Raw genomic sequence first — 23,387 nt, 5'->3', positions numbered from 1 at the left:
TAGAACTACAACACAAATGGGCTCAGCCTGACTGCTTTCCCACTATTGCCTCTTCCTGCACCAGCACTCTTCTGGTCCGTGTGACTCAAAGCCAAAACACCACTTTGCCTCACCCCCAGATCCTGTTAGTCTTGAGTCTCATCAATTCTGTTTCTTGCATTTGTCCTTCTCTTTCCATTCTGATTGGTACAACTCTAAGCTAGGAAGTTTGTTAGTTCATCCATCCTCACAGCACACCTAGGTGAATGGAGCATCCTCCTAAGGCACTTAAATGATATTTGAATTCAGAGGTCAGCAAACTAGGACCCATGGGCCAAATCTGGCTTACTACCTGTGTTTGCAAATAAAGTTTTATTAGAACACAGCCACATTCATTCATTTAAATATTGTCCAGAACTGCTATTGAACTACAATGGTAGCATTGAGTAGTTGTGACAGACACTGTATGTCCCACAAAATCTAAAATATTTACTTTCCCTTTACAAGAAAAGTGTACCAGCCCCTTTTAATCTGCTTTATACGTGAATACCAGATTAATGTTCCTAAAATGCCATTTCGCAATATCATTCTGTAGCTTAGAACCCTGCAATGACATTGCCTTGTCCATGCAATAAAAATCTAAAATTCTTGGCCTGGCATTTCATGGCCCTCCATGGTGTACTCCTAGCCAATCTTTTGAGTCATTGATCTCTGTTCCTAAAGGCGAGCCCTGCACCCAGTTAGACTTTCCTCCTCATTGTCCCTGGAATATGCAGTACATTTCTACCCTTGCTCACCTAGTTCTTTTTGTCTGCAATGTATTGCCCATTTGTATCTACCTAAATCCTACCCATTTTTTATTTTTTTGAGACAGTCTCACTTTGTTGCCCAGGCTTGAGTGCAGTGGCATGATCTTAGCTTACTGTAACCTCCCCCTCCTGGGTTCAAGTGAGTCTCCTGCCTCAGCCTGCCAAGCATCTGGGATTACAGGCATGCATCACCATGCCTGGCTAATTTTTATATTTTTAGTAGAGATGAGGTTTCGCCATGTTGGCCAGGCTAGTCTTGAACTTGTGACTTCAGGTGATCTGCCTGCCTTGGCCTCCCAAAATGCTGGGATTACAAGCATGAGCCACTGTGCCTGGCCCTAAATCCTGCCCATTCTTAAAGGACTAACTTGAAATCTACAACCTTCATGACCACATCAGTTATAGTGATCACTGATGAGCCTGCTGCTTGAGCATGTAAAGGTCCAATGCTTGTACTGCCTGGTAAGTTTGATTCTGCTCAGAGAATGGCTCACCAGTATGATGATGGGCATCTCTGGAGTGAGAACTTTCTGTTGGAACAAAGTCACAGCTGTGGGAAAGCCTGGAAACAGTTTGGAAATGACAAGACATGTAATGAGAACACACGCTACTCAATATTTGTGGAGGTCTTGAGTCATCAGCCTCTCATATCTATGACATACATCTTGGTTCTATATTCAAATGTAGGACAACTACCTATCTTGACAGCCAGTGAAAATGACTGACAAAGTCCAGTAAACCTACTCTTGAAAGATTCTAGAATGTAGAGAGAGCAGCTGGTCCTGGAAGCCCTAGCTTTATCATGTGGTATCTCTGAGATGCTGGGTAGGTGGGCTGTTCCCACTGTGCCTCACCTTTCCCATCTACTGTTATATATTATATGGTCTTGCACACTCTCTGGGATTAAGTAGCATCAATTATGCACCACTGATTGGAGTTCTTCGGTAAATGGTACATTCCTAAAATATTCATGCATCTTACTTTGTCAGGGAGATCATATCCCTGACTTGGATATTATGTTCTAGCGGCTTAAGATTATGAGCTAATATTTCATATAGTCTGGGGATCGCACAGAAAACCTTGGTGGTAACACACATTATTATTACATTGATTTGAATAGCAGTGGTACAATCATAACCCCAGAAACACAGCAACTACATAAGATAAAAGCTTCCGTTTACACCGAGCACAGCAGCCTGGCTTCCACGTTGTTCTTGTCCCCAGGATTTGGCTGTTGTATTGTCAAATGCCATTATGTCTTGTCTAACAAGTTTCTCCCTGCATATGTGAGTAAAAGAGAATGCTCCGGTATAGTAAATGTCTCGGCAAACCACTCCTGTACACTTTGGAAACAGAACTTTAACAAGGAAACTATCATAAGAGCAGGTCTTTCTATTCTCATGAATCACATTCATATGCTGTTGATTGTCTGCACTGGAGAAGTATAGAGAAGAAGAATATGAAGGGTGCACTGTAATGGAAAGGTTATGGTGGAAATGCAAGGAAAATACATCCCTTTAAAACCAGTTTCTAGGCGTGACCTAGAAGTAAACTTACAACAATAAGAGCAAATAACATTGATTGAGCACTTACTTTGTGCTAGATATTGTTCTAAGCCTTTTACATTACATCATCTCATGTAATCCACTCCACAACCAAGTGGTTTGGGTGCAGTTATTATCTCCACTTTATGTAGGAGAAGACTGAGACCCAGGGAGGTTGAAGAACTTGTCAGAAGTCAGACAGGGTAGTAAGCGGTAGGGCTGGGAACTGGACCCAGACAGACTCCAGACTTCATATTTACCGTAACCTCAGCTGCCCCACCCGCATGAAATGCTAGCCCAAGGCTAGTGGCAGCAAAGATCACCCATTTCATTTGCATTGTTGGATGATTTGTCCTATAAAATTGGAAATGACATCGGATTATTTATGTCTATGATTCTGATCAAATAAATCTCACCCAGAATTTCCCACTGTTTTATTCTATGGTATTTGCAGTTTCTAAGAACCTCTGTCTTTTGGATTGAGACATTTTTATTCTCTGTGCCCAAATTAACACTGCACAGAACATGGCTCTGTGTGTGTGTGTGTGTGTGTGTGTGTGTGTCTGTGTGTGCGTGTATAGAAACCGCCTTTTCTTTTGGATTAAATTCTTGCAGCCTGGCTGAGTGAGGAGAATTTCTCCCACTCTTCGAGCCTACAGCAGACATGTTAGGAGGATGCTGCTGCTTGCAACACACCCAGAGACGGTGGGGCAGGTGACACTGCGTGTGTGCCCGGTGTCTCTGGAAGTGTCTGCACAGATGTGTGCTGCTGCTGCTGCTGCTTCCTGCCTTAAAATTTCTGGAGCCAACACCCACCCACTCTTACAGCCTCTCTCTCTTTATTTTCAAGGAAAAAAGAAAGAGGCAGACTGAAATAGAAGGCAAGCGACAACAGCTTGACGAGCAGATACTTCTGCTGCAGCATTCCAAGGTAAGCGGCTGATCCCAGGAACCTATTCCATTATTAGACATGCAGATCACACTCCGGAGAGCGGGGCAGTGCCTGCCCTGCCGTGAAGGCGCTGCCGCCAACCAAACCAGCCTTTTTCATTCAATCGAGGAAACCATCTCTTGGCTTTTCTTGTGAATTTCTCAAATTCAGGGCATTATTACAGCATTCCAATTTCTGCAAGCATAAGATGACAGTGTGCATGTGGACAGGGTGGAGGGTTTGTGCATGTGAAGTGTGGTGGCTATATATAGAAACTGGATGAGAATACTCCACAGGGTGGGTGAGGCAGCGTTTCAGGATTGTTTCTCCCATGCATAGGTGCTGGGTGTGTTTGCTCAGAGGCTCCAAAAGATATATTTCACAGACTGTTTTTTTTCTTACTTAAAATTGTTATTTCCTTTCTTGATATGCAGAAAAGGGAGATTAAACAATGTGATCTGATAAAAGAACAACACTGTGTATTTCAGATTATTCATTTATTTTAGTTCTAGTTTAACAATTCTGAAAGTGTTCTCTGAGAGCAAGCAGTTGGTCAAAGATGGCTTTGAAATGATTTGACTTGGATGGGTCTCCATTGTACCATCTTAAAAAGAGAGAGAGACAGAGAAACAGAGACAGCACACAAGAGCTGTTTATTTTTTTCTTTAAAATATAATGCACTTAAGCATCGTAATTGATTACAGCCCAGGAGAAAGCTCTGTCACTGTCACAAGGACCCCACTGGTTGCAGAATGTTGCTTTTCACATGTTCAGAGAATGATGTGACCACATTGCAATGGCCAGCCGGGAGTTACTGCTTGCCTTTGACTGCTCCTGGGCTTTTTTGTAGGAAAACCTGCTCACCTCATGTCGCTGTGACATTGCCTGCACAGAGCTGCATTGCTCAGAGGGCTGGGTGGGAAGGTGGCACTGACTTTTGGGTGATGCTCAGTATGAATTATTTGGATTTTTTTTCAACAAGATAAACCTTTATGTCTACTTTTCCCTATCCTTTTCTAGAAATCAGGATTGTGCTAAATGAATTCCCAAAATGAGAACCAGCAGCAAGCGAGTTACTGATTGAAAATAGCAGCATGACCTATATCTGCTTAGCATGTTTATCAGTTTACCATTAACCTTAACTAGAGAAATGTGCTTAAAGGAAAAAAAGCAGCATGATACTGAGGATATTGCCTGTTTCTCTCTTTCATCACATGAATTCATTGACAGATCTTTCTTTGTAGATGCTTGCATGTATCCCATGTGCTGTTGCTCTTTCCCCACAACGTTCCTGAGGGAGGATGGTGGGCTAAAATTAGTATCCTCTTCTCACAGAGAGAGGGCCTTAAAAACAACTGATAGAACTGAGTGAATTGTTCAAGGTCAATCTGGACAGAGTGAGGTCTCTGGCTCAGAGTACAGTCCATTCAGTATGGTACTTGTAAGAGACCAACATGTACTAAAACCTCAGTGAATTTCTGGTTAAAGGTGAACTTCTAAATAAAAGGACTGAATGAAAAGAGAGGCTGCTTTTGGCTAGACAGCCTCACTTTAAGCTCAATGTAGTTCTTTGCTTTTGTATTCCCTGAACCTAGCCAGGGAATAAACATATGTCAAAACATCAAGGGATTTTTTTTTTCTTTGGTCTCTCTTCTCATGATCCTGGGTGCTAAATAAGATACCAAGGACTCATTTATTGCTGATGTCCGGTGCAGTATTACTATATTCTGTGGATATTACATCTATTCATTTTTCATCTATCCATCCATCCATCCATCCATCCATCCATCCATCCATCCATCCATCTATCCATCCATCCAATCAACAGTTAATATTACTTGGTCTTATATGGGGAAGCAGTGAGGTTTTTCTCAAGGACTTGGAAACAAGGGAATCAGCTACTTCTTTATGGTTATCTTGGTAAAATTCTCACACAGCTGCTGAGATTGGCTATCTGAGGGAACGCTCAACACTCGCACCATGGCAACCTTGCTATTGCAGGGTAGGAGGTGGGTGAGGTGGGGAGGACTGGAGGTGATGATAAGTTACTAAGTGGAGGTCAGTGCATTGCATGCCTCTCTCTGGGAAAGGCTTGTGTGGACAGAATGAGGGTGGGTTGTTTGCCTTGAATACTGAAAAAGGAAAGCTCAGAGGTTCCAAAGGTGGTGGTGGTTGTCTGGTACTACTTGCAGGGAGACCCCCCAGCTTTGGGGCATCCTGAATTTCTGTATGCTGGTGAGGTGGGGTCAGTGGTAAGGTGAAGAGGGTCCTCAGGCCTCACTGTGGCCCAGGTGAAACTTCCCTCAGGACCTTGCCTCTCTTTGTTCTGAATTCATCCTCCCTATAACTATAATCAGTTGTTTTGATATAAGGAAGGGGTGGCCTGATTGAAGGATAGGATCACTTTAGGCGCTAGGAAGGAATATGTTTCACTTTAAATCAGTAAACTGGTGACTGAACTTGAATAGCATGAGACTTTTCCCTGTAATCGTCCAGTTTGCAGCCTAGTAGCCTCGCCCCTGGATTGAAGTATGTTCGTGGAGGTTATATTTTCTCCTCTGTGAGCCTCTCCAAGGAGTCAGCCAGCTTTCTGCTGGTAGCCTGTTATCCAGCAACAGTAACAGTCACCATTTTTTTGAGTGCCTAACATGTGCCTGGTACTTTAAACACCTACCCTCAATAATGACCACAAGACAGTTATTACTCTCTTTGTCTTACAGGTGTGGGAACAAACTCATGAGGTTGAGTAATTTTCCCAAGCCCATAGCGACTATAAGTGAGGGAGTCTGAGAGGAACTCCTGGGCTGTCTGCTTTCAAAGATTGAGCTCTTTCCAGGCCACTTTTCTCTTTGAAAGAAATGTTTCCTTTGGAATAATTCATCTAGTGAGATGCCGGTTACCATCATTGCTGTCTCTCTTACTCTAAATATATTGTTATGGACTCCAGAAAATTTAGATCATGTGGAGACATGTCACAGTGATTACTGAAGTTTTTTGAGGTAAAAGATATTAGGAAATATGTCAGTAATCAATATTTATTTCATTAATTTGTAGAATCCTAGATATTCTCTAAGAAAAAAATATTCTCATTGCATTAGAGTTAGTTGTCATGTTTATAAGATATGATTTTCATATTCTTTATATAATTCTCATATTCTATATCTTTAAGATATAGTTCTCACATGTGGGAATTACCAAGTAGTCTGTGGACCCTTATTCTCATGCAATGAGATGGATTATTTAGACAGATTCATTGGTCTCTAGTCAAAGCAAAATAAATAGAATGCAAGACAGTAGTTTGGGCATTCATATATATTTTTAGAAGACTTATTCGTCACAATATTTAGGAGCATATAGTGAGCAACTCACAAAATGGAATATCATCACTTTATATATGGACTTTGAACAAATTCTATAATATAATCAAAGACCAAAGTATAAAATGGTAAAACACCAGCTGCTACATCCCAGTGGTTTGGAAACCTCAAGGCATTTTGAACTCCAGGCCAAATTAAGCTCGGATTTCTTTTTAAAGCATCCTTTAGTATATATAGTGTAATGTAATAATTTTCTAAGCATTACAAGTAGAACTAGTAAACAATTTTTATAGCTATATTATTTTTATGATTATAAATAGAGAGAGTGTATACTTATTGCAAAAACTAAATTTAAAGGTACAGGAAAATGCAAAGAAAAAAACATATGTACTGTATACTTACCATTCAGATAGAACCCATACAGAGGTGTATCCTTCTATACTTTTTTCCCCAATGTATTTCTATAGATTAAGTCATGTCATCATTGTTCACAGAGCTCACCAACCTGTGGGTAAAATGAAATTATATTAACATTAGTATTGAAATAATATTAACATTTACCTCTTTTTTATATGAACTCTTTTTAATTTCCATACAAAAAATTATAATTTTCACAAAATCCCATGGAGCATTCTTTTACTTGAAGATAACTGACTTTGATGTCATCCTTGAAAAGAATGTCTCCATCTCGAACTCTTAGCTATGATGTTTCTTATACTTCAATAGCATAAATCCATCTAGAATTTATTTACAGATGAGATATGCAGCAGGGATACTTTTTACTGATGCTGAGCCACTTGTCTCAACGTGATTTATTGATTAATTCATCCTTTCCCTCACTGATTTAAATGCCTTCTTTATCACCGACATATTTCTGACTTACATTTGAGTCCACCATTTATGGATTCTTTTTATTCCATTAATCTGCCCATTCCTGTGCCAGTATTGTTCTCATTTAATCCCTATAGCTTTTTAATATATCGCAATATTTCATAAGACAAGAACTATCATTATTCTTTTGAAAAATTGTCCTGGCTTTTTATTTCATAGAAACAATTATTTATTCTTATTGTTTTTATAATGTGACTTGTGATCATATAGATTTTTTAAAAATAAATCAGATATAGTACTATATCATACTAGAGCAGAATGAATTTAATATTTCCTTCTGCTCCTTGGTTGAATTGCCAGAGATTTGTCTATTTTATTGGTCTGTTCAAAGTCCCAGCGCAGAGTATGCACTCCCTACCTACTGCAGCATGAATTCCTTGGAGACTGTCATATTTACAAAGGTTTGTCTGACAGAGTTGGCCCTGTCAGAATCAAATTGCTAATACCACGTCTTCAATACATAAACTGACTTTGAATTACTTATTCATGAGCAGGGAACACTCACTAGAGCTTTCTTCTAATCCAAGCTATGAAAATTGTCATTATATTTTGAAGACCACAGCCTTTTCTTCCAAGAAAGCTGAATGAAAAAAGATGAAAGGCTGAATTGTGACCCTGTGAAATATTTATTTTCAGCCCACTAAGGTCATTTGCTGAAGAGCCTGAAGGTATCAGAAGCCTTGCTATAAGGATATTACAGTGTCTTTCCTGGTTTTGAACCCTTAGCACTAATTTTAGACATTTCCTTGTTACTGGGATATGTGAAAGGCTTATTTCAAATTTTAAAATATTGAACAGATGGGCACAGTACACAGTGTAAAGTAACTTCATATTTCCTCCCTTGTTTCCATACACAGAGCTTGAATGGAAGTTAAAATCTAATTTCTTCTATCCAAAGTCTTGGATCGGCTTCTCCCTGTGTGGACTGAAGTATATAACAAAATCTCAAAACCAAACCAAAATCTTACTGGGAGTCAAGAAGGAGGAAGGAAAGAGTGAGAAAGATAGGGGAAGGGAAAGGGGACGAGAGAGAGGACACAGATGAATGACTGAAAACACAAATACAACTATTGCCTCATGCTGAGTTTAACCCATTTTCTGCTAGAAAACTGAATTTAGGTTGGGCATGGTGGCTCACACCTGTAATCCCAGCACTTTGGGAGACCAAGGTGGACAGATCACCTGAGATCAGAAGTTAGAGGCCAGTCTGGCCAGCATGGCAAAACCCCATCTCTACTAAACATATAAAAATTAGCTGGGCTACTTGGGAGGCTGAGGCAGGAGAATCACTTGAACCCAGGAGGCGGAGGTTGCAGTGAACCAAGATAACACCACTACACTCCAGCCTGGCGACACAGTGAGACTCTGTCTCAAAAAAAAAAAAAAAAGAAAAAGAAAAGAAAATTGAATTTAGCCATATTCCAACCATCATCCACTAGACTAACCAATATCAGCTTACAAAGCAATGAAAGATCCAGAGTAAAAAGTAAAATCATAAAAGTACATGAAGGAATCACAGGTGAATATTTTTATCTTGAGGGAAAGGACGTTTTATCTAAGTATGACATCAAAGCCAGAATGTGCAAGTAAAAGGATAGCCAGATATGACTTTATAAAAATAACAAACATCTGACCAGGAAACAATTGGAGACTTATTACAAGTTCTGATTCACCTCCTACTTCCCCACTCTGCCCCACCCAGCCTCTCCAGACACACTTCACTATTTACCAGGGTCACTCCAAAAACTGGTATCTAGGTTGGGCACAGTGGTTCATGCCTGTAATCCCAGTACATGGGAGGCTAAGGTGGGAGGATCGTTTGAGCCCAGGAATTCAAGACCAGCCTGGGCAGCATAGAAAGATTCCATCTCTACAAAAATAAAAGAAAGTAAGAAAAGTTACTTTATTGCAGTTACCTTAGCTGTAGATGAAAAAGATTAGGTTAGACAGTCTCTGTGATCTTTTTTAGCTTTAATGACCCAAGATATTATATTTGCTAAAATACAGTGAATGTGCACGACTTTCTAGTAATTCCTCACATGTCAGCCTTTGTGGATGCATAAAAGATACAGCCCTGACTGAGAGGACTCGGGGCCCAGTGGGGGAGCCAGAGCATCAATATGGAATCCACCATTGGAGGAGCTGGAAAAGAGTTTTCCATGTTAGGAAGTGGATCTGTGGCACCTAATGATTTTGTAAATCCTATTTGAGCAAGAAAAAGGATTCTTGGGTGATCTTATACAGAGGCAAGATAGCAGAGTGTACCTTCTGGCTTCAGATCCCAGGTCCACAGCTCACTCGATGTGATACTGTAGATAAGTTAGTTAATGTTAGCACCTACCTTGTGGGATGTTTGTGAAAGTTAACTGGATTTATATGTAAAGCACATAAAGCAGTAAGAATTCTATTATTGTCACCTGCATCACCCAGTACAATGGCCACAAATACCATTTATGTATCTATGACTCCCAAGTTGACATCTCCAGCCGATGGTCCTTAAACCCCAGTCTTCCATGTTCAGCTGCCTTTCTGACACTTCCACTTAGATGAATGTCACTTTCATTTAGAAGCCTCTCATACTTAACACGCCCAACACGAAATATTTGATTTTCTGCTTTTCTACTGTTTGTTCTTCTACTCTTCCCAGTCTCCAATTGATGATACCACTATTCACCCTTTCACTGAAACCAAATGTCTGTACATCACCCTAATTCTTCCGATTTTCTCAGCCCACATCTAATCTATTCCAAGTCACATTGATTCTACGTCCAGAATGCACCACATGCCTTTCATTTCTTTGGTCTCTCTTCTGTTTCAAGCTCATATACTTTGTCATTTGAAAGATACAGTAGACTCCCATCCCTTGTACTTTGTAATCCTGCCCCTCGCAATCTGTTCTTCGTATTGAGCTTAGAATATATAGCAAACTCCTTAATAAGGCTACAGAATTCTACCTAATCTGGCCCCTGCTTTCTTCTCCATCTTCGGCTTGTTCTGCCTTCCCTCCCCAACCCCACGTATTATGGTCTAGCCACTGAGGCGTTTGTTCTGGTCCACAAACACACCAAACTCTGTCCTACCTCCAGGCTAGTACATTTGCCAATCCCTCCACCTGGAACACCCTTCCAGATCTCAGATCTCAGCTTGAATGTTCAAGTTATCAGAAAGACCTTTCCCACTTTAGGTGTCCTCCCCTGGTCCCTCTTTGTCGCCTTGTCCTGTCTACCTCTTTTTAGGGAATATCATAGTCTGAAATTATCTTGCATCCTTGTTTATTGGGATGAAGGCTTCGTGAGAGAAGGGACTTGCCTGCCTTCCTGAGCTGTGACTTCAGGGACTGGCAGAGTTCTTGGCACCTAGGAAAGGGATAAGAGAGCCACTGCTCTTGAGTTGGGGACACAAGAGCAGAGGATGAGGGACACAGGAGGAGAGGATGGATGAGGAGTTCTTTTTGAGATGGAGTTTTGCTCTTGTTTCCCAGGCTGGAGTGCAATGGCGCGATCTAGGCTCACCACAACCTCCACCTCCCGTGTTCAAGCAATTCTCCTGCTTCAGCCTCCCGAGTAGCTGGGATTACAGGCATGCGCCACCAGCCTGGCTAATTTTGCATTTTTAGAAGAGATGGAGTTTCTCCATGTTGGTCAGGCTGGTTTCTAACTCCCGAACTCAGGTGATCCGCCTGCCTCGGCCTTCTAAAGTGCTGGGATTACAGGCGTGAGCCACTGTGCCCGGCCTGAGGAGTTCTTTTAGATCATGTTGTTTGACCAGCCAGTGAGAAAGCTTGTGTATTCTTCAAACATTTGGATAGTCATAAGTCCTCATGCAGTGGTACTCGAATTGTGGTCCTCAGTCTGACGTTATCAATGACAGCATCACCTAGGAGCTCATTAAAATTCAAATTTCCAGGTCTTATGCTAGACTTAGAGAATCTGCATCTCCATGGGTGGGTCCTGGAATCTGTATCTTAGGAAGTTCTCCTGGTGATCCTTATGCATACTGAAGTTTGGGAAACTCAGTTCTTGTTTTTTGTTTTCCAAAGCTGGCCCAGCAAATAGAGCAAGAAACAGATTTACTTTGGGTGTTCCCTCTGTCCTCCTTTCAGAAGCCCCTGTCAAGGTTGTCTTTGTCCAGCCACCAGCTCCCCATCTGCTCCTTCCTTGTACTGACTCACCATAGTGGCATTCATTTAACAAATGTGAAGTTTGACAGTCCTTAGCACCTTGGGAGGCCAAGGCGGGCAGATCACCTGAGGTCAGGAGTTCAAGACCAGCCTGGCCAACATGGCGAAACCCCGTCTCTACTAAAGCTGTGATACTATGTTAATTATAATACTTTTTTGTGGATGTATGTTATTTGGACAATAAAGGCCACAAAGTTTTTTTTTAATTTTTATTTTTTATTTCTATTGAGCTCTGCTTCCACTAAATTCTGAAACACTCAGGCAGCCAATACAAGCCAGCACAGTACCCATGCTTTGGATGGTGGAACCCCGTGCTTTGGATGGTGGAACCCCATGCTTTGGATGGTGGAACCCCGTGCTTTGGATGGTGCATTCAGTATAGGCCATTCCATTAGGAGACCTGTTGGAGACAACATTAGGGGGATCTGGAGTCAATTAAGGACGCCTTTGGAATGGTGATTTCCCCTGACAGCGTGACTTTGGTGCCAAGTGGAAAATCAACTATGCTTTATTGGCTTCTTAAAAATGTCTGAACACCTTTGTGAAACAGGCTTCTCTGAGACCAGGGCTACTTCCTTTCCCAGTATTTTTTCTTTTTTTTTTGAGACAGAGTTGTGTACCATCACCCAGATTGGAGTGCAGTGGCATGATCTCGGCTCACTGCAACATCCAACATCTGCTTCCTGGGTTTAAGCAATTCTCCTGCCTCAACCTCCTGAGTAGCTGGGATTACAGGTGCTCACCACCACGCCCAGCTCATTTTTGTATTTTTAGTAGAAATGGTGTTTCACCATGTTGACCAGTCTGGTCTCAAATTCCTGACATCAGGTCATCCACCCGCCTTGGCCCTGAAAGTGCTGGGATTACAAGCGTGAGCCACCACACCCAACCCTACTACTCCCTTTTTCTGTTGGAGCCTCTCTTCCTGGCTCCTCCTGTCGGGGATGTTCTTGATGATGTCACGCCCATATCAAGAAAAGGTACAGGAGTAGAGGGACATGCAACTCTAAGTTACCAGGGTCATTAGGCAGCTCGGGCCAGAGCTGCCAGCTGATGGCGGCAGCTAAATTGGTGAGAAGTGAGGGGCTAGACCCTTCACATGGTGGCAGGAGGCACTGTGTGAAGAACAGCAGAGAGAACATTCCAAGAGCAGCCACGTACATTGCAAGAAGATGTGGCTGCCGAGCATCCCTGCTGGAGTGGAGACAGCCAGGACTGTCCACAGCTGCCTTTCCAGAGAGTCCACACCAAAGCCAAGGTTTCCAGGATGGCTGTCCCTCAGAATCCTGAGGTTTTTACCATCTATGGTTTGGGCATCTTTAGCACAGGAAGCACCCTGAAAGTGTGGTCCCTACCCCTCCAAAATAATTAGAGTGAAGGAAAGTTGAGAATTTCCCAATTCATCCATTTACTCATTCATTCATTCAATGGAATTGTAGCCCAAGTCCATAGAATGAATGAGGAAATGGATGAACTGGGAAATTCTAGGTGCTACAGTGAATCCGAAGGTGGATAAAGGACAGTCCCAGCCTTCAAGGAACTGGCAGGCTACAGGGGGAACAGATGTAAAAAGAAATAATATAAGGATAGTATGAAAGGGCCATAGAGTGTGTTTCAGAGCCTGTAGAGGTGGAAGGCGTCTCTGGTGGTGTTTTACTTGTTCTTTCTTAGGTAAATAAAGCAGAGGCCAAGGGAACAGGATGAACAACAATGGTAAACATTTCTGTAGTACTAAGTGTGTGTGTGGCCCTTTTAGCCTGTAAACTCCTTGAATCCTCATAACAACCCTCTGAGATGGGCACTGCTGTTGTCTCCATTTTATAGATGAGAAAAGTGAGAGTCCGTGAGGTGAAGGAGCCTGTCCAAGCTCAGTCAGCTAGTAAATATCAGACTGGTCCCAGAGCTCAGGCTGTAAGCCACTGTTGAGTGTGGCCTCTTGTGATCTCTACCCTCTTCCTGAGAGTAAATTTTAGAGCCAGGTTATCATTCAAGAAAAGCAAAGCAATAATCATTCTTCTACCAAATTGCTAACAATGAACAATTTATTTTGTGCCTATAGTGGATTAAATATCTGAATAAAAATATAAAAACATTAATTGATTAAAAAATGGTCTTTCATAATGTGCTAATAGGGTCTGTCTGGAAAATTTTGAGAAGTTTATGTGGAGAACAATGGTTCTGAATTTTTTTTAGAAAGAGCAACCGATTTGTCCCACCCCTTCCTACTTTCCATTGGAAAAGAATCTCTGATAAAGCTTTGACAAGCAACCAATGTAAACAAATTGAATTGCACACTTTACACATGATTTTATATTATCAAACAATGCCCTATAATGTAAAAACTGTACATTTTAATGCCTACCCTGGTGGTAGATGCACACTATTTATACAGAGCACATTTAACAGGCAGCATATACCAGTGATGCATAACTGTTTATACATACTGGGGTGTGGGGGTGGTTCTTGTCTATAATCACTGTAAGAGTATAGTAAGGAATAATTCTATGTGAACAAACTCAAGTCTTTAAGCCTAATTATTAAAAAATTGCAGGTCAAATACCATAAATTTATTTATACGCTTTAAGAGTAATCAAACAGATCTCCACAAACAATGATTTTTAATGCAATGATTTATAATGAAAAGGCAAGAATAACGCCAATAAAAACCACGGTCACCTAAACCCACACTGATGATGTGTTGTCAACACAGGGTCTATCCTGGAAGTGCAGGAATTCCAGGCTGATTAAACTTGCTCCTGGCCATGGAGCAGGGTGTCTACAGCACCAAATGACCCCTGGACTTCTCTATAGAATGGTGAATCAGGACCATGAGGGAAGTCTAATGCACACTGATGTTGTTTAAACAATACTAAGTGTTGGTGATTTTTAAAGACTCATCTTATAGGTTTATAATAAAATGCCCTTAATGCCGCATACAAATGAGAATCTACAGAATTGTGCATCCTTTGCTCATAATAGCTTCAGGGAGTCTGCTCCAAGCCTGCATTCCTCTCTCCTTTCACCTCGCTCACCTGCCTGATGAGATCAAATGCAATTCTGGACAGAGGTGATGCCAGGGAGCCAAAGAGCCAGGTCTTTATTCTGTGTTAGCTGGCTTTCTAGCCATTGCTCCTGCTCTTCCTTCAGTTACTTACTGTTGCTGGGAAGAATTGGTCATGTGCCCTGCATCCTCACTGTGGTCCCCTCCAGTGACCACTGACCTCTCCATTGGCGCGCTCACTGGTCCTCAGCCATGATGTAGAGGTTCAGCAGCTGCTGCCATCAGCCCTCTAGAGACCATGGAAGTGGAAGCTGAATCAAAGTTATCCTCTCACACCTACCTCTCCTTGCTCTTCCTTTCAGGGAATTTCAACATGCTTTTTTCTTGAAGTGTTTTCATTTCCCATCTCAAAGCAGTAATTGCTGCCTCCAAACGACTGACCTGAAACAAAAGCATTTTATTCCACTGTGCTTGGTAGTAGTGTACTTGCAAATGTAGGATGTATGTTTTTTTTTTTTTTTTGAGGCAAAGTCTCGTTCTATCACCCAGGCTGGAGTGCAGTGGTGTGATCACAGTTCGCTGCAGCCTTGACCTACCTGGATCAAGTGATCTTCCCATCTCAGTCTTCCCAAGTAGCTGGGACTATGGCGTGCACCACCACACCTAGCTAATTGTTTAATTTTTTGTAGAGACAAGGTCTCACTATGTTGCCCAAGCTAGTCTCCAACTCCTGGATTCAAGCAATCCTCCTGCCTCAGCCTCCCAAAGCGTTGGGATTATGGGCATCAGCTGCCATCCCCACCTAGAGGCATGTGATTTTTATAACATTTGGAGATTATTGTTGAAGATGATTGGGAGTCATTGAAGAGTTTTTAAGAAGAGGCATGACAATCTTTTTAAAACAACACTTTAATATAGTGTGGATATGAGGTGGTCTTAGGAAGTTCCTTAATGAAATTGTAGTTGAATAGAAAAATGTTCTTAATTTTTAGAGGCTCATACTGTCATATTGGGTAAAATATGTTATTTACTTTAAAATCATTTGATGACAAATATGTGGGAAAATATGGCAAAATGTTCATAACTGTGAAATCTAGATGAGGTTACATGGTCATTCATTGTACAGTTCACTCTGTTTTTAAATGTTTTTAATCATAGAAAACGATATAGAAATAAATCCCTCCAGCTATTCTTTGGGTGTTGGTCCGGAGGGAACTAGGGTGCCAAGTTAGTGAGGAGGTGAAGGCAGCGATTCAGGCAACGCTGGTGAGGGGTGGAGTTAAAACAGCACCCCTGCAGAGGGAGAGGAGGGTGTGGACTAAAAAGTATCATCTCGTCTGTTGTCTTCCCTCACTCCCACAGTCCAAAGTGCTTCGGGAGAAATGGCTGCTGCAGGGTATACCCGCTGGAACTACCGAAGAGGAGGAAGCCAGGAGGCGGCAGTCTGAAGAGGATGAGTTTAGAGTCAAGCAACTTGAAGACAACATTCAGAGGTAGGTGGATTCCAGCCCAGGGAACCCCTGCCGTAGTTTTATGGTGCAGTAACCACTGCTCTCCTCTAGGTGGCCTTTCTCAATACGGTTACCTTCGGTACTTGAGGATTTTCTTCCTAAACAAAGCACATTGATGTTATTTAAAATTTTCCAGATGACCTAGAGTTATGACACAGAGTACTTATTATTTCTTTGTTTTTATTTTTAACTTTTATTTTAAGTTTGGGGGTACAAATACAGGTTTGTTATATAGGGAAACTTGTGTCATGGGGATTTGTTGGACAGATTATTTCACCACCAGGTATTAAGCCTAGTACCCCTTAGCTGTTTTTCCTGATTCTCTCCCTCCTCCCGCCCTTCGCCCTCCGACAGGACCCAGTGCGTATTGTTCCCTTCTATGTGTCCGTGTGTTCCCATCATTAGTTTCCACTTATAAGTGAGAATGTGCAATATTTGGTTTTCTGTTCCAGTACTAGTTTGCTAAGGATAATGGCCTCTAACTCTATCCATGTCCCTGCAAAGGACGTGATCTCATCCTTTTTTGTGGCTGCAAAGAGTACTAATTATTGCATTGGGCTGTAATACAGCACCGTGATGGCTTCATGGGCCCATGAGGTGTTATGAGCAGCTCGCCCCTTCAGTAAGTGCTCCCTTTTGAGTTCTCATATTAGCTTTCATCTTTTTCCTCCTTCAGGTCAGGCTGTAAGCTGTTATTGCTGCTGTAGTGGGTCTGTTTTCAAATTTGCTATATTTGGTCAATTTGAAATGGGAAAACTGTAGTCAACAGTCTTGGGATTGAAATGAAGAGTGCAGAAGTGCTGAGTGAGAGCACCTCGGTAGGTTATGTGCCTGTGCTCTAAAGATGCACTTTGTATTGTCTGCTTTCACTGCTCAGAGAGTGGTTTCTTTATGGTTCTCAACCAGGATCTGATCATTTCAATCTGGGAGATAAGCAACCTGTCTGTGGCCAATGGCTGGCCAGGCTCACACAGGAGCAGTAATGTAGGTTTCTTCTTGGGAGCTCTAGCCACCCCAGGTCCCAGACCGCCTAGCCAGAGAGATATGAGATAGGGATGGAAGGTGGTAAGCGCAGACGCCTTAGAACCAAACTTACCCTCCAACTCATCCCACCAAATTCTGCCTCAAATCTCACTGTCTGGAGCTTCATCTCTGTCTCCTGAGCTTATGAGCTCTTTTAAAATACAAAGGGTAATAGCTAAAGTGCTACCGGCCATTTATACCTAACAGCAAATGAAGACTCTGAGGGCACCTGTAATAGTGTCGCTAAAGGGAAAAGCAAACCGAGTAAATCCCAAAGGCCTACTTCAGCCTATGTCCCAACTTGGCTTAGGTCCTCATGCGTCTTAAAGCGCTTTCAGAACAGCTTGGCTAAACATTGCTTGTGAAGGAAATTGGCCGAGAAAAAGTTTGGAGGGTTTGTGTATACATATACATATGTATATTCACACACACCCGTGTATATGCACACATGCACATGCTTTTTCTTAGAATACAAAGGATAAAGGCTAAACTGTTACCAACCATTTATATCATATACATGTATATCATATGCATATAGATAGAGAGAGTAGGTGTTATTATAGACAGAAGGCAGAAAGGATTTGGGAAATAGGATAAAATTAGTTACATGACCTTATCTATTTTTCTTTCTGTTTCTTTTTATTTTTTTAAGAGATGAGGTCTCACTCTGCTGTCCATGCTGGACTGCAGTGGTACAATCATAGCTCACTGCAGCCTCAAACTCCTGGGCTTAAGCTATCCTCCGGCCTCAGCCTCTCAGATAGCTGAGAATATAAGCTCATGCCACTGTGCCTGGCAATTCCTTTAAATTTTTGGTAGAGACAGGGTCTCACTATGTTGCTTAGGCTGGTCTTGAACTCCTGGCTTCAAGTGATCCTCCCTTCTTGGTCTCCCAAAGTGTTGGGGTTATAGGCGTGAACCACCGTGTTCGTCCTTTTCTGTTTTTCTTAAACGGCATTGGGAAACGTGGTTTTCCAATCAAGTTGGCAGTTTAACCTTGGCTTGACTGCAAATATATTGTTATTATGGTCTAATAGGTGATAACTCACACTTGCAGAATGAGCCATTGCATGTGGAGGCTAGAGCCTTAAACCGAGACTCAGTTTTTGGCTAAATTGACCATTGGAATGAGGTGTTGAGAATTAGGGGCTGGTTTATTGTTCAGCTGGCCATGATCATACTCAGAAAAAAATTTTTAAAGTTCTTTTTATCCTTTAAGTCAACGGAATAAAGAGCTCAATCAATGTTTGTAGGCAGTCTCGCCCATTTAGAGCTATAAAGTTCTGTTCATCCTTTAAGTCAATGGAATAAAGGGCTCACTCAATGTATGCAGGCAGTCTTGCCCATTTAGAGCTAGAATCCCAAGCCAGAGGAAGGAAATCACAATAGCCTGAAGGGGTGGGTGGTGAGGCCTGGAATCAGGGGCCATTTCTTCTGTCCTAGTCATGACTTTGGGCCAAATGGGCACTGGACATGTGCTGCAGTGAGCTATGCTCCCTGGAGCTTCTTTCTGTAGGAGCAGGACTGTGGTGAGCATCATTTCCTCTGCAGAGCCTCCTGAGGGGGCAGTTTCTTCCTACCCTGGAATTCAGTTTCTGCTTCCCCTCCTCTCACTGGCATCTTCTCTACCACAATGTTTATTAACGTCTTTAATCTTCAATCCTATGGGAAGAAAGAGCTGTTATCTCTCTTCCCATAAAGGACACTCAGTCACCTAAGATATTTCCCTGTAGTTGAATACAGTTTAGTTCTCGTTCACAGAGTGACATTTGAATAGTTCTAAAGGGTCATTGCAAACATGAGCACCCTACAGTGTTACAAAGTCCCTGTGGATTGGCTGACGTGGCTCTAATGATAGGGCTGAGCTCACCTAAGTGATTCTAAACTGCATATTGCCTAAGTCCACTCTTGTGGACTAACAGGCTAACCATGACACTGTCTCTTCCTGGCAATGGGAGAGGTACAAGAGGGCTGAGCAGAAACAAGGCCTAGGCTCGCAGAACTGCCCGCAAGCCATCTGCCAGACCAAGTCAATGACCAAGCCTAGCACCAAGGGAGGAGACCAGCCAACTTTTAGTGGAAGGAACACACATCAGGGAAGGGTGAAGAATGGGGATGAAGAATTCAGTCTTCCAGGAGCATGACTGTTGAATTGAAAATTGCAAGCGTTCAGGAAAATGGACTGGCATTAGGGAAACTACAGAAAAGCCATTTTAAAAGAAACAGGACTGGCCGGGCGTGGTGGCTTACATCTGTAATCCCAGCACTTTGGGAGGCAGAGGTAGGTGGATCACCTGAGGTCAGGAGTTCAAGACCAGCCTGGTCAACATGGCAAAATCCCATCTCTACTAAAAATACAAAAATTGAACCGGCTTGGTGATGGACACCTGTAATTCCAGCTACTCAGGAGGTTGAGGCGCAAGAATTGTTTGATCCTGGGAGGCGGAGGTTGCCGTGAGCCAAGATCATGCCATTGTACTCCAGCCTGGGCAACAGAGTGAGACTACATCTCAAAAAATCAAAATTAAAATAAAGAGGACTAACTAAAACAATGCAAGAATGCAGAGAAAAAGGAAGAAGAGAGTAAGAGAGAGTATGAGTGACTTCAAGATCAAATTTAAAGTCTGATTTTTATATAATAGAAATCTTGAAAACTATAAGATCAGATGCAGAACCATTAAATAAAGGAATTTTAAGGGAAACCTTTACTCAAAGCAAAATATTAATCTGTAGATCTTTAGATTTGGGCCCACCCCCAGCAATCAATTAGATTCTCCTAAGGAGATACATGAACTGTTTGCAAACTGTAAAGTATATTAGTACAGTTGTACCCTGAATGCATTTTCATCCTTGTTGTTGAACTAAGAATAGCTTGAAGACACTGAAGGAGGAATAGAGAATAGTAACCAAAGTACAAGGAATATTTCTACCAAGAAAGATGAAGGGAAATTGGGTCGTTTGGAAAATGAAAAGGTAATGGTACCATAACTTAGAACTTCAAGTGTATGTAGTCTTAATTCTTTATGTGTAGGCCATTTTGAATATGACAAAGACTTCAAATAAAGCATGCAAATTTGACATATGTCTATTTCCCTAGGTACCTCTAGAAGAAAGGGCATTATCACCTTGTAATTCTGATTCTGTGATTCTTTACAGTGCCAATAACTACAAGAAGTTCCAGGTTTGCAGACATGTTTTCTTCCAAAATGTTATTTATAAATTGGTAGTGGTTTGGAAGGGCCAGTGTTGTTTTTCTGCCAGAATTATTTTACGTGGTGCTTAGCTTTTGAAGGCAGCCCACGAAGAAGGAAGGAAGGATGGAAAAATGTAACTAGCATATTAAACCCTGGGCATTAGAATTACTTGGGAAAGTTTTAAAAATTTTGATTTAGTGACCCAAGTAAGAAGCCCTGGAATCTGTATTTTTTTAAAGGGTGTTCCAGATAATTCTGTTGTATGGTCAGGTTCAAAATGATTGCTGTAAGTGGAAAATAGGAAAGATCATAAATGAAATCCTACTTTAATACCTAGAAACCCCCCAAGGAGAGTGGGAAGTAAATCATGTTTATAAGAAAATTGGCTTCACACACAAGGATGAAGGACAACCCTGGCTCTTGATTTCAGACTGCTTCTGAGCCTTCCTGCTTTGACTCAAGGAAATTTGAAACCTGCTTTGGAGATTCCTGCCGGTGAGAGTAGCTCTAGCTTAGAGATCAGGTCTCTCCTCCATAGGCCCCACAGTGGAGCCAAGCTTTCATTTGAAGTTGATTAGAAACAGCCTTGGTTTACCAGGCTAAATCTGATACAGGTCAGGAAAACTGCCAACTTTCCCAAAGGCCAGAAAATTCTACCATTCTTCCAAGATTTCTGGCTGAAATTCAAAGTAATGTGGCCTTGAAGGGATGACACCAAAGCAGCTGCCAAGGAAGAGGAAAACCCAGTGGCCACAGTGGATAAATAGATCTTCATTCTTTTGCATAACTTTTCCCTGGGTAATGTCAGGATTACATTTTTGGCTCCCTGGAAACCAGAATTAAAATAGGCTAAATAAGATTGGAATTGTTGAAAGCAAAATCTGTAGACATTTCCTTTTTTAAAGTGTTTGAATGTCCACATCTTCTATATGCTTTGCTTCCTGTTGGGGTGACATATCGAGAAAGCCCAAGAGGTTGTTTCTGGCTTGAGCCCATTGCCAGCCATTGTGCATGCCACTACTGTGTGGTGGGTCCCCGGAGGCCACATGTGGACCTCAGATTGATGCTCTTGGAGATTTTAGGTAGTTAGATCCACACTAGCCCTGTCTACTTCATGTCTGCCCCAAGCATTAAGTCTTGTTACTTGCCTTGTGACTTTCCCACTTAAGATTCTCTTTAATTTCATTGGGTTTTACTAAAGTGTTTGAAATACAGGGTTTTAAACTTCCTTTTATTAATGAGAAATAGGGGGATAATTTATCTCCCAACCTTATCAGTTGGGGGAAGACCAAGCCCACTGAAGATGAGAAGCTTCATGGAGTATTAAGTGAGAATGGGATGAGCTGTCACAAAGCCAGGGTGTTAATTCAAACTCTGCTCATCATTTGCTGGGTGACCTTGGGCAAGGCTTTCCCTCTCTCCAGTCTCAGTTTCCTCCTATCTTCAGTGAGAGATCTCTCAGGATCTTCCAGCTCTGGTATTCTGATTTTGTCTGATTTGAGGAGTTGGTTACAGATCTTTTTTCAACAATGTACCTATGCCGAGAAATCTTACTGTTATAGAAGGAAGTAGTTTTGGAAACAGATCAGAGTGGAGGTAAGAAGTTAAGTTCTCAAAAAACAAAAGCCCTAGGTATAAGTAACTGATTCATCACAAAGATGACTAATTCATCTAAACAGCTGTCTGTTCTAAAATATGTCACATCAAATATTCATTGAATAAAATATTGAAGTCTCAGTTGCTAACCTAGAGAGGGCCAAGCAGCTTAAAAAAAAAAAATCAGGATACAAGTGTACTTTTCATTTCTGCATTGGACCTATGATTCTCTGAGTACCTGTGTGGGTCTCTGGTAAGTATCAGAGTTCACTTAATTTTCCACATTGTTAGGAGGCTCAATGCTGAAGACGTAGAGACATCAGGCATAAGCATGTGTATGTTATTAAGCATCTGGATGTTATGTTGTGGGGTTTGGCAACTAAGAAGATGACAGTTACTAACAACTGTACCAGAAAAGGCAACCACTGAAACATTCATTGAAATCACAAAGGACGCTTGCTTGAGATTCATTGTGTTCTTCACATTTGCTATTTTTAACCCCGTGATTCACTGTTCTTTTGAGCAGGGAGGGGAGCACTCCACAGTGGCATTCCATATCTGTGCATTCCCAGACTGGGTCCCCGCCCCACGTTCAGCCACATTTGGCAATGCAGCCCAATTATTGCTTCTATTCTTTTGTTTCCTTCCCAAACAAAACTATATATGCTATGTATACAGTAAACTGTATAGTAGTGTCGTTATATTGTGTAATATTTCCTGGTTTCTCACTCCCTTCTGGATAGCAGCCTAGCTTTACTGCTTCCATTTAAATCATTAGTTTTCTAATTTAAGCATCGTAATACTCCCATGAAGTAGTGATGATGATGATGATGGGACAGGAAAGAGGCATAAGAGGTGAAGTAACTTGCTAAATGTTAGATGTTGCTAAATGTTGCCTTGGGAGACAAAATCACTCCGAGTTGAGAAGTACTGCTCAAAAGCCTGACATTATGTGTGTTGATACTAAGATGAAAATCTCACCACCAAGTGGTTTCAGGATACAGAACCCTAAATCTAATCTGTGAAGATAACATTAGTGATTCTCAGTGCAAAAATGACAAAAAAAAAAAAAAAAAAAAAAAAAAAATTCAATGGAAGAACATACAAGATGAATAAAATAATAATAATAATAAATATTAAGTGAAAGAGCAAGTATTTGAACTCAGCTCTGCCTAATTCTAAAGCGTGTCTTCAAAAATCCCAACAGAAGTTTTTGATTTAAGCTAAAAAATTTTGAGACCTCTGATATTGAGTGCAATTACACTAACATTCACCTCATGATGTAGGAAGAGGGACAGGTAATGTGATTCTCCCTCCTCAACCTCCACACACGCTGCTTCAGGAGGCAGTGTATCAGACGCACCACACCCTGGAGGTGCTGGTCTTCAGCCTGTTGGGTGGTCATCGTGAT

The 23,387-nt window shown here is 41.6% G+C and overlaps 1 protein-coding gene across 4 annotated transcripts in view; it reads left to right on the top strand.

Annotated features, from left to right (window-relative positions):
* Positions 1-23,387, top strand: part of PALM2AKAP2 (PALM2 and AKAP2 fusion) — a 658,794-nt gene that overhangs the window by 369,186 nt on the left and 266,221 nt on the right. For all 4 annotated transcript variants that reach the window (XM_064379031.1, XM_012439051.3, XM_064379027.1 and 1 more), the window contains 2 exons: positions 3,183-3,263; positions 16,015-16,145. In XM_064379031.1, coding sequence (XP_064235101.1) covers positions 3,183-3,263; positions 16,015-16,145 — 212 coding nt within the window. The remainder of the gene's footprint in view (positions 1-3,182; positions 3,264-16,014; positions 16,146-23,387) is intronic.

This window comes from Aotus nancymaae, unplaced genomic scaffold (genome assembly GCF_030222135.1).
Source record: "Aotus nancymaae isolate 86718 unplaced genomic scaffold, 86718_ANA_hifiasm-v0.15.2.pri h1tg000003l, whole genome shotgun sequence".
Classification (NCBI taxonomy): domain Eukaryota; kingdom Metazoa; phylum Chordata; class Mammalia; order Primates; family Aotidae; genus Aotus; species Aotus nancymaae.
Note: the sequence above shows the minus strand (reverse complement) of the source record. Positions and strands in the feature narration are given on the sequence as shown.